Source organism: Leptodactylus fuscus, chromosome 3 (genome assembly GCF_031893055.1).
Source record: "Leptodactylus fuscus isolate aLepFus1 chromosome 3, aLepFus1.hap2, whole genome shotgun sequence".
In the NCBI taxonomy this organism is placed as follows: domain Eukaryota; kingdom Metazoa; phylum Chordata; class Amphibia; order Anura; family Leptodactylidae; genus Leptodactylus; species Leptodactylus fuscus.
The window spans coordinates 131,911,692-131,924,350 of NC_134267.1; the positions used below are offsets into that span (position 1 = coordinate 131,911,692).

Here is a 12,659-nt window from a genome sequence, read left to right on the forward strand (position 1 = left end):
TTTTGGTGGCCAACATACGCTCCAGGGTGAAAGCCAAGTCCACATGATGGATCAGCTCATTTATTGTCATACAGGGTATAAACTTCCACTGCCTCACTATCATGGATCTGGCCGCTAGAATTATCTGACCCAGCACCACATGCATACCTGTGGGGAAAGACCCAGTGTCTAGAAAGCATAGCGCCAGCCCTGGGGAGGGGGAGATGGGGAGACCAGCTACATAGGACATGAAGCCGACGACAATTATTACAATTAATTGCCACCCTAACATCTTGATCTGGAAAACTGGGTAGTTGTCCCCCCCCCCCCCCCCTTCAGAATGGACTGGTTGTCGGGATGGTCTGTGAACCGATCATCTCACATCAGTTAGAGTGCTGGTGATATCCGAAGTACAGCACTTGGATATTTCTGGTACTCCCATGGAAAGGAATAGAACAGTGTTCTTCCCTGACTACTGCTCAGCTGGATAGGGGATAACGTGTTAAAATGTAAAAAAACAAAACAATGTTTAAACATGGTTCCAGCCACAGGTGGCCATTACCAAACCAAAATTTGCTATGAGCAAAGTATACTTTCTGCTTCAGGTTTGTTAGTTTTTTTGTGTTGTATTGTATATCCGATATATTTAACCAAAGACTCTGTAGCCTTAAGATTGTGTCATTGAGTCTGAAATAGATAAAATGAAGTGAACTTGTTAAATGAACATGATCTTTTCCTGTCACCTTTTGTTCTAGGCTTATGGGATGTCTGCATTGCCTTTAAACTTGATTAAAGGTACAAGAAATGTGCATTATGAGCGTTTGGAGAACACTGAAGATATTGAAGAGGTGAACCTGGAAATTGAAAGACTTAGGTCAAAAGTAAGAGGCTCATGTTTTGTTGTTTTCCATAAACGATTGACAATTGAGGCAATTTGTATTATGGCAATTGATGTTGACTGGTATTTAGTCATAAAGGATTAAGTGGTATAAATTATTAATACAGTACATTTCTTGCATAACGCCTCTTGTTTTCATGGTAGTGCTGTTTGTTTGTTTTTTGTTTTTTTTTTGATCCACCCCCCCCCCACCCCCTGTAAAGTACTCCATAGAATTATTACATCGGTATCATGAACAAAATTAGTGGCAGCAACATTAACAATTTTAAGACTATTGTTTTTACTGTATTCTTATATTCCTGAATTATCAATGTACATTTATCTTAATTTTTCTGCTATACAAAAGCCCTTCCCTCTCTACTGTTTGTTTTTTTTAGTAGGCCATTGTTCTTGCTTTGTCCAACCCTTCAGATGCCAGGGGTCTCAGAACAATATTCACACTTTTGTTCACAAGTAGACCCTGACTTCATAAGAAAAAAAAAAAAAGTGTGCGTGTGTGATATATATATATATATATATATATATATATATATATATATATATATATATTTAAATCTATCAGCATCTAATCTAATATTGTGTGGGTTCGCCTTATGTTGTTAAAACAGCTCAGAGACAGGAACCCCTTAAGACTTCTGAATGTGTCCTGTGGTATCTTTGCACCCATACTCTATCAGCAGTATAAGTGCTGTACTAATACTATGTCTGCTATAAAACAAATACTGTGATATAAATGGTGAAGGGGCCCCCACACAGTATAATTTGCTCCACAGTGGCCCCCACACAGTTATATATGTTCCAGGATAGCTTCCACACAGTATTATATGCTACACAGTGGCCCCCACCACAGTACAATGCACTCCACAGTGGGCCCCACACAGTAGTATATGTTCCACAGTGGGCGCCCACACAGCATTATATGCTTCTTACCTGCAGTCCCACGAAGAGCAGGTCATCCTTCTGACTTACATCATCGTGCCTGAGTCGGGGCCGAGGTCACACTCTACTGTATGTGGCCTAAACTGGCAGTTTTCAGCTGTATGTGCATTTACACATGCAACTGAAAGAAGGGATTGCTCACTAACAGGGGATCCTCTACTAGATTCTCTGTTAGTGAGCGATCAGGGCGACTGCGCGCATGCCAACAGAGAGGGCTCTGAGTGCCCCCTCTGACACACGTGCCATAGAGCTGTGATGGCGAGACTAAGGTTTAAATCCCCTAAGGAATCTAACAATACAAGTTTAATTTTAATAAATTAATTAAATAAGTTTAAATCATCCTTAGTTCTCTAGATTGAATCTTTAAAAAAAAATTGGCGTCCCCACTTCTGAATAGATGTGTACTATAAAGCTATAAAAATATTTATCCCATACAGGGAATTCCAGACCCAGAAAAAAATAATCTGCTCGAATTGCTTCACGACATAAAAATGTAATAAATAATATTAATAAACATTAGGACTTGCCCTGCTGAAAAAGAACCCTTAAACAACACCATATGTGGAAGCATAAACATTTTGGGGGGTGTCACAATATGGCAACTAACAGAAACTTTTTGATTTTTCAAAGTTTAGAATTTTTGTAAAGGTGTTAAAATATAAGAAAAAATCCATGTGAATTTGGTATTGCCATGATCACACTGACCCTTAGAATATAGGTAACATTTCATTTTTACAACGGGGTGAATGCCGTAAAAGCAAAGCCTGTAAGAAAATGCTTTTTTTTTTTTTTTTTTTACAGTTCCACATCATTTTCAATTTCAAAACATTAAAAAAAAACTTATGACATTGTGGAATGTGGAGAGAAACAAACTAAACGTAAATACGGAAAATTGACATGTCCTTAAAAGGCTTAATGATGGTTGATTTTAAATAAATGTTGTTCTGTCTCATATTTAGTAAACTTGTGATGTTTTCCACAAAAAGACCATAGTATGTTTTTTTTTTTTTTTTTCATATACATCTTAGTGCAGAGATGGAAGACCACTGTCAAGTAATGACAGAAAAAAACTTTACAAACTTCAAGAAAAAATTCGAACTCTGCAGAGGAAAGAAAGACATCTTGAATCTCGTGAAGTTAGTGGCTGGACGAGATGTTCTAGCATCATGCGACCATTTAAGGTAAAACGTTAAAAAATGTAATACATAGTCTTACCACGTGTTTTATGGGTCTGCAACCATTGTCCCAAACTTTAGTGCTGCTTGATAGCTAGGATTATTGAAGTTATAGATGACTATTTGAGAATTACTAACATACCTGTTACTGAAGTTCTGCGTCAGTTTTGAGATTCATTAAGCTATATCCTTTGATTCAGCGAACCTTCAGTCCCATCAGTACTTAAGTCAGACTATAAGATGGCTGTAGGTTGCGAGGCGTGTGACCAAGCACATTATTCAACCTCCTCCATTGAAACAAACTGAAGGAATTTTTTGCCAATAGCAACCAGTAACCATGCAGCTTTAATTTTTTCATTTTTAATTTTTTAAATTATTTAAATTTTTTTTTTTTTTTTTTTTTTTAATTTTATAAGCTGCTCTGTGATTGGATGCAATGGGCAACAAAGGCAGGCTTTTTTAGACTTTCAGGAGTATACCCTTAGGCCTTCTACCTGTGCACGCCAGCTGTATTGGATGGGTATATACTGACAGATAAAATGAATTGTTTTGTACGTGACGGTGAAAGCTTCTCAAATTTAATTCATGGTACCCTTTTTGAGAATGTATTTAGGTGAAGAATAAAGCATATTTTCCACATTGTCTACCCATCGCAGGCAGTGTTGTCACAGGGCTACTGTCACATTTCAGTTTAGATGTTTATTATCTCATCCGTTAGTCAGCTTTGACAAATCTAAATCATAAAATAATAAAGTATTTTTCCATTTGTGCTTTCTTACAGATTATTTGGGGTCTAGTGCTTATCCTTGTGGCCCTTTTGATTATAGTATCACTTTTTCTTTCTAAGTAAGTACAATAGTTTTCATTATGAGGTTATATATCCATCTTTACATTATAGACTGTTTTTTTTTTTTTTAGCCTAAGTGTATGAAAGTGCTACAATAAGTTTACCTGAAGGGATATCCACAGGTTTACCCCCTATACACAGGATAAGGTGTAAGTTGCTGACTGGCAGGGCTCCAATCCCCGCCAAACCCTAGAACTGGGGTGCCAGAAATGTGTGTTCATTTGAAATGCATTGCCCTGTTCCACTCATTCCAGTGGGACCATTAGAGATAGCTGAAGTAAAACTTTCTACTATTTCTGGTCATCCCGCTGAAATGAATGGAGCAGGGTCGTGTGTTTCTATCTCCCATATCATCTAGCTGGTGAGGATGTCGGTCCCCACTGATCAAATATTGATAACCTTTCCTGTCGGTCTGTTATGTTGAATTTCCAGTTTTGGTCCACATGAACTCAAGGGAGGTAAGCTGTCGCCAGAAGTTTCAGCGGCATACTATTGCTGCCTCAATGATACACACACAATTGAATCAAGTGTGCATGTGTGAGGAAGTTCGGAGAAATAGTTGTTTAATGGACACAGCAGCTACCTTTAGAGTCATGGCACACAGGCTGTTTCTGTCTGTAGTCCAGCTCTATTTCCCAGATTGCATTGTGTCTTAAGACCTGGACTATTATAGTTATGATACTGAGAGTCACTGCCTCACTGTGGGCCTATTGTCTCACAGCATCATAGATGATAGTGAGGATTCTGTGGGACCAGGTCTCCAGTCACATTTCAAACTGGCAGTTATGGCCAATATAAGGAACTGTATTTTACGGATCATAAGTGTCCCTGTGCAGGGACCCATAGTGTCTCTCTCTTCTGTGCAGGGACCCATAGTGTCTCTCTAGTCTCCTGTGCAGGGACCCATAGTGTCTTTCTAGTCTCCTGTGCAGGGACTCATAGTGTCTCTCTAGTCTTCTGTGCAGGGACCCATAGTGTCTCTCTAGACTCCTGTGCAGGGACCCATAGTGTCTTTCTAGTCTCCTGTGCATGGACCCATAGTGTCTCTCTATTGTAATAGAGTGCCCTACAGTATGGTGTCTGGAAGTAGAGTTTATTTACAGTAATGGTCTATGAGGGGAAACTTTGCTGCTGGCCTTGTTCTGGACAGGTCAGTAAGTTCTAACATAAATTTATGTATTTCCATTGTTGGTATACAGACATTTTTCTCTCAGTATGAATAAAACAACAGAAGATTAAATGTTCTAATGCCATAAATAGGTTCTCTGAACTCAAACTTCTTCATCACAGCCTTTAACTGCCTATATGGCTATGTGGTTTCTGTTCATGGCTACTGTTGTCTGTACTCAAGGTGCTTTACCCATCTTTAGCAATCCTGGCATTGATGCCAAACGTTTTTTGTTGGTTTCCCATCCCAAACTCAGTACCATCATGTTTCCTTATTTGTATAACAGAGGCACACTACTTTATTTTGTCGCTCCTTGTGTTCTTTCTCTGTTATTTATTGATAGTATAAACATAAATATAATTTACAAAAAAAGTTGTCTATAGGAAGCCATCACATTTCAGCTCTCATTTGTCTAAAATGAAGGCAGCATCCTGAAAGGCTCACTAGTTTTAGTAAATATCCCAAGTGTGTTCCCCGTAGCTGCCCAATAACCAGTCTCAAAACACTATATGGATCAGTTCTGTCTGCCTCACTGAGAAGAGGAAATCTTATCATGGTGTAAAGCAGAGTTTCTGAACGTTCCCTGCAACATTAGGCAGTCAGTGAATTATACTATACTGCTATAAACATACTGTTCTGCTCATAAGGGAAGCCATGTTTTGAATAAAAAGGGCATAACCTGTTGTTTTTGTTTTTTAATCAAAATAACATTTTTTGGCTGATTATTCTACTATTGTATTTTTATTGAGAGATGTTTTAGTTTTACAAAAACTCCCCCTCCTCAGCCTTCTGTATTCTATATAATGTATTTTATAACTGTGTGGTTCATGAATTATTGAAAAGCTTCTCTATTTTCAGTAAATAAATGTTATTCTTCGAATAAATAGTTATACAATTTCCCTATATGCTATATTACTGTCTTAACATATCATGGTTTCTAAAATCTCTGCTTGCTGTCATTCAGTAGGAAAATTCATTGTTTAGTTACAATGTAGAAATATATCAAGGGTCATATGAGGAGTGCCAGCCACTAAATGTATAGAGCCTTGCCTGGTAAGTGTTAGAGGGGATGCAGGGGATTGCATAGTGGCAAGCACTCTTCAATCATCTGATCAGTGGAAGTGCCAGTAGTCAGACACCTAAAAATCTGATACGGGTTAGCCCAACAATAGCCTGAAAAAAAAAAAACATTGAAATTGTTTTCAGTTTTACATAAATTCAGTTTTGGCATTTTCTACCAGATTTTATGTTTTAGCTCCTCACTACATCCAACAATTCAGTTTTCCAGTGGATGTAAAAATCTTATGTACAACTAGATATTACAAACCCATCCTGACAATGTTCAGATACTGGCTTTGTTTTTCGAGAGAGAACGCTGTTACCCAGCAATGAGCCTTTGCAGGGCACTTTAATGTTTTAATGTGCTGCTAGCAGAAGAGGATTTATTTCTATTAAATCTGGAAATGTAGCTTCTTTTAATATCTTTATCATGTCTCTTCTTCTGAATCAAGGCTGCATATATGCACGGCATGTTAAAATGAGTTACTTAAGTGATGACACTTAAAAAATTTTTATTTTAGTATAATTAGTATATTATTATTATATATATATGTGTGTATATATATATATATATATATATATATATATATATATATATATATATATATATATATATATATACATACACACACTTGCTAAATGCTATGACCATGATAATTGAGAGTCTACTACTTTTATCACTTTCCATCACAAAATATTACAGCACCTAGGCCAAGAATAAATTAATTTTACATGGTGCTTTAACTTCAAGCCCGATAAGCTTTAAATATGTTCAGAGTAATGATGTTGGAAGTTTGAACTTTCTGCTCGTATTCTTAATCGCTAAACATCCACTGAAGAGAATCAGAATGGTAGCGAAAGCCACACTTGAGGGGGCCTGAGGCATTTCAAATACCTCTGGGAGGGAAAGGGTTAGTATGGCCTATCCATCATAATGAGTATAAATTGTACGTGGAAAAGCTCTTTATAGTCTCATTTGGCAGGCAGGAAATATCATCCAGACTTAATGTGCCATGATTATGCGTCTTTAACCTGAACATTTCCTGCAGCTACCAAAAAGTTGCTAAAGCGTATTAAAATTTTGAAAGTAAACCTTCTCCAATCACACAGACTCTTCATATACAATAAGCCTTTCAGGTACTTTATGGAACACTTATGAGAGTTGATTCACCAATTACTAAATTGATTGATTAAAATCTATCTAAGTAGCTTTGTCCTAAAGCTGGATTTGTTACATTTGCAATAAACTACTTTTGCTCCTGATTGATTTCTACTTAAAGGGCCACAAATAACACTCATTCCTGATCTATGGGACAGAGAATTGGTGTCTGCAGAGTTGCACTAGCCCACCATAGTTTTTTTTAGTGAACCTAATCTCAAATACAATAATCGACTCCTAATAGTGCAGGGCACGTGAGGTCTAGCAGAGGACTGTTTCAATTGAAGCTGACTTTGGAACTAGTAACCAAATATTGTATTAATCCGTATTGATGATATATATAGATATATATCATGGTTAGTGATAAGACAAGTTTTTAAATGACCACATATCTATCATGTCTTTTATTCTGCTTGGTCCAAGAAACTTCAATCCTGACTATCCACTGTGTTAACCTATGCAACCGCTCTGCATACGTGGCTACTAGAGATGAGCGAATGGTATTCAAAACTCTAGTTTTGAATACCTCGCTCCCATAGGAATGAATGGAAGTGGCCGAACACCAAGGGGTTAAGCGCCGGCCGCTTCCATTCATTTCTATGGAGCAAGGTATTCGAAACTAGATTTTCGAATACTATTTGCTCATCTCTAGTGGCTACCACTAAATTCACTTCTATGGGTATGATGAAGGCTGTATGGCTTTTTTGACTAAAAGTAGTCATCTTCTTGTACTGTGTATTGGACAGACTGGATTGCTTCTGGAGATCAGCTGTGCATGAGAGTGTTGGAATCCCCTTCATCTAATAATAACAATCCTACAGAGAGCAGCTCATATATAGGCTAGAACCCCCCTTTAAGGCTGGTTTCACACTACCACTGTAATATCCATTGATCGGATCCATCATTGGATCAGAACAGACATTAAAACAGACACTGACCGGTCCAAACGCAACACTTTGAATTCATAACCATAGACTGTTAAAATAACGGTTAGAAATGGAAAGTGTATAATTTGTATACATAAGTCTGGAAGTTTTAACCCCTCCCCCAAATAGTCACATTAAATTTGTAAAAACCTTCCTAAAAATGTTTTTTTTTTTTTTTTTTAATTGCAGACTTTTAATTGCAGATGTCTTAAGTGACTAATGTTAAACTTATGGGCAGTATCATTTTTTCTTTCATCTTTACATGTTTAATAAGTTATACAAACAGTTTTGTGTCCATATTTATGTTTGCATTTTATGGGTGAAGTGAATAAAACAAAAAACGGCAATTCCACACTAATTTTGTGGAACTCATTTTAGTAAACCTTCAAGAGAATATTAAAATTACAGGTGCATTTAGAAATCTTTATATTATTAAAGTAAGGTAACATTCATACAGGTAAAGCACTTGGGTTTAGAAAACTAATTGCTTTTACTGTTACCATGGTAAATAATTTTCTCTCATTTACTATATTCTATGAATGTGTCAGTTTCAACTTTATGTATCTTTGTTTAGTCTTGACAAGGCTCTTCATTCTGCTGGTATCGATACTGGATTTGTTATTTTGGGGACAAACATTACAAACCCATTGAATATTCTTCTTCCAGTTCTGCAAAGGGTTAGTATCTTATCCTCAAAACATGTTGTGGTTTTGCTTACCATAAAATCCATGAATCCTGAAAATATGGAGCACCTTAGGTTAATAGTGAAGTAAATTTACAAATGGCATCCTGGCATTCTGTATACAGCTCCTTTTGCATATTTATGTGCGCTAGCTTAATACATTTCCATGGGTCCAACTGCACATAAACCCTATGTATAATGTAGTGCTGCAGTCATCAATTACACTCCTACTTATTGTAAACCTTCTCTTAGGTAATATTCAATATAAATTACAAACAGGATTTTGCATATCCCTAAGGAGATCTGAGTTACATTTTCTTCTAGAACATACAGCTTGCACAGCCTTGTCACACAGGATAGATGATAGAGAAAGGAAGGGGAAAGAATGTATTTTTTACAGGTAACGCCCACTAACCTCTAAACTTGCAGCTCTGCAAATAGTAATTTCAGTGCAAGCATGTCTTAAAATTGAACTTGAAACAGTGCAAATATTGGTCAGTAACTAGAGCTTGATCTATAAGAACTTGATCCTTCTTATGGACCTTAAACAAAATAGAGTCAAAGGTGGATATTTACTGAAGTGTTAGGCTGGGCCCTTCGTGGCGTAAGTACCACGGCAAAAAACCCTTTTGCAATCACTATAAAGGGGTTGGGTTTCTTGCAAATGCCATTCACACATTGCAGAAAAATACAAAACTGTTGCGGTTTTGTACATCGCAGCATGTCAATTATACCTATGAAAATGCCAGCCTTTTCTCAATAGGTATAAAGTTTTCAGAGGAAACTTTTGTGTACTTTCTGTGTAAAACGCTGCAGGAAAAACCGCAATGCGTTTCCACCACCGTTTTTTACTTGACACTTTTTCGCCACAGCCCACTACGTGGGTCTTTAGCCTCAACTGTTTCACTTTTTTTTAACACTATCACATTTATTAGATTTAATTGAATAAATGTATATCTCATTTTTTTTATTTTAGGTTTTCCCTCTCGATTATATCCTGATTACAGTTATTATAATGTATTTTTTCTTTACTTCAATGGCCGGTATCAGAAATATGGGTATATGGTTTTTCTGGATACGGGTAGGTAATTTATGTGATTTTCGATTTGTGGAAGTGTTTATCAAACTGTTCACGTGTTTCATACTACAGTAACCTGTACCTTTTTGGCAATAAGATTTTAAATTTTGATGCAGGATAAAAGTGCCCAGGGTAAAATGCTAGTGCCCACATAATCATCAGGGTGCAAGATCAGATGTCTTCCTGCTAATTCTAATAGCTATCAGTAATGTGCCTGCCAGCCTTAATAGCATTAGGGATCAGGAAGACCCCACATTAAACTAACATGGTCAGGTAAATAGCTTGTCCTAAAATTAGCTGTAAGGTTATTTGGTTGAGTATACGTACACATACTCCATCTTCTATGGAAATGTTCTATTTCTCTGCATAAAGAGTTACAGAAATTTCCCATTATTTCACTCATGGTGGTTCTGGTAAAATTCATTTCTACAATATTAGTTTCCCAGCAAAAAAAAAAAAGAAAAAAAAAAAAAGTTCCACTAATAATTCTTTTCATTTTCTGTATCCATCCAAATTTTACTTTACCCAAATATACAAACCATAATGATCTAAGTTTAAAAATAAATATAGTTTATTCTTTTTATGACATCCCACCAGAAGGTGTATAGTTTGAGATTCCTCCAAAATGTATGTATCCGCTGGACACCAGTCTTATACATAAATACAGATGTACTACGCAATCAGAAAACAGTTAAGTATTGAACTATTTTCTTTATGATTTTACAGGGGCTCTATCATTGGGAAAAATCATTTTTAGCTAAGCACATACTTGCATTTCCTTTAGAAAGGCTATTCCACACATGTTCAACAGCTAGGGGGTAGGGAGAGAGGGGAAAACACAGCCCACTTGCAAAAAATGATGAAAAAATGAATAGATGAAAAACTCACATTCTTTTCGGGGAGACCGGGTGCAAGGACTGGAGAAGTTCTGTCAGCCCAGAACACATTCACAGCAGAAAAAGTAGAAGTGGAGACCACCAACCACAATTTCTAAAATACAATTTTATTTAATCCATATGAAGATAAAACATGAACATTTTTTAGATGGCAATGATGTTCCCCATTGAATAGAAAAAGCGTTCCGACTGATGCATTTTGGAAATAATGTTCCTTAGTTATAGTTGGATTTTAGAAATTGTGACTGCTGGACTCCACTTCTACTTATTCCACACCTACCTTTAGTATGTAGAGTAACTCAGTAGTTTTTGTACAAGTCTGTTTTTTTTCATATGCTAATTAGCCTTCTCTGTGCACCTGGAAGTGTCTGTGATCACAGTCTGCTATTGTCTATGTATATGAGAGCAGGGAAGCTGCTGTGATGATGACTCGTCTCCCTGCTATCATACACATATAGAGTATAGCAGACACAGACACTTCTGGGTGCACGGAGAAGGCTAATTAGCATATATATAAAAACAGACTTATTCAGAAACTACTGAGTCAATCTACATACTAAAGGTATGTATGGGATAGCCTTTCTAAAGGCTATGCAAGGATGTGCTTAGCTAAAAATGACTTTTCCAAATGATAGAGCCCCTTTAAGAAACTGCTGGGATTGTAGACAATAGACCTACTCAGTAGACTGTAACTATTTTTAGGCAGAAATAACCCTTTAAACACTATCTACACCTTTGTTTCTTTATTATGGCAGTACACCACAAATAAAACAAATTAAAGTCACTTTAGAGACAATATCCTACTTCTCTTACCAGCTCTTGTAAACCTATGTGTATCTGGTATGCCGCTTCTGTGCTTCAGGGAAATCAACTACAAGGAAACTTTATTTGTAGTCTGATCCTACAGTTAGGTGTTTTTTTTTCCTAATAAAAGCAGTGTCTTGTTTTAGGCACCGTAATTACATGATCTTCAGCAGGTAAAAAAATGACTGCTTGAGGGTATACAAAATAGAAAAAACTAACTTATTGGCGTTAATTATTTTTGCAATGTCCTTCTCAGAACATCATGGTAGCAGCAAAATGAAATAAAAGAATGAAAAAAAAAATGTATTTGCTAGGAAAACGTTCTGAAATTTCTTACTTCATATATGATGACTTTTATTTGTTCATTTATTTATTATAACTATAAGCAAAATAACCATGAACTCCTCGATTTCTGTATAATGACAAAAGGGAGATAGATTTGTACACATGCTGCTGCACTAAACAGCCATGGTCATTGTAGCTGTGGGCATAAATTTGAAGTGAAGGTTAAATAATATATTTTCTGCTTTTAACATTGTTGAAATACACGTGTCATGTTAACAGTTGTACAAGATTAGAAGGGAACGGACAAGACCTCAAGCACTTCTATTTCTCTGCATGATTCTCTTGTTAATCGTCCTTCACACTAGCTACATGATTTACAGCCTGGCTCCACAATATGTCATGTATGGAAGTCAAAAATATCTGGTGGAGGTAAGATCTGCTTTATTTTAGGTTTCAGTGCAATGTCAGGTATTGTCGTGGTACTTTTGTTCAGTGATAGAATGACCAAAAAGATGTGCTTGAACATTTCTTACTTTCTTAAAGGGGAACCCTTCATTCAGTTTATGCTTCCCTTTCTGATAAAATCAGAGAAATGTGGCAGTTCTGCTGATCTTAGAGGTATCATTTATGTGTTCAATCAAGACAATGTGAGCTCTGTGAATGAGCCTGACATATTCATTACCTTGAATACTCCGCAACCCTGATTCCAGCGCAGTTGGAATTTTTTCTCTAGCTTCCTCCATTCCCGAGCAACAAGCGCAGGT

The 12,659-nt window shown here is 36.6% G+C and overlaps 1 protein-coding gene across 1 annotated transcript in view; it reads left to right on the forward strand.

Moving 5' to 3' along the window:
• Positions 1–12,659, forward strand: part of LMBRD1 (LMBR1 domain containing 1) — a 120,870-nt gene that overhangs the window by 67,017 nt on the left and 41,194 nt on the right. Inside the window, exons 8-13 of the mRNA XM_075268354.1 lie at positions 735–860; positions 2,845–2,997; positions 3,773–3,837; positions 8,725–8,827; positions 9,809–9,913; positions 12,175–12,324. Coding sequence (XP_075124455.1) covers positions 735–860; positions 2,845–2,997; positions 3,773–3,837; positions 8,725–8,827; positions 9,809–9,913; positions 12,175–12,324 — 702 coding nt within the window. The remainder of the gene's footprint in view (positions 1–734; positions 861–2,844; positions 2,998–3,772; positions 3,838–8,724; positions 8,828–9,808; positions 9,914–12,174; positions 12,325–12,659) is intronic.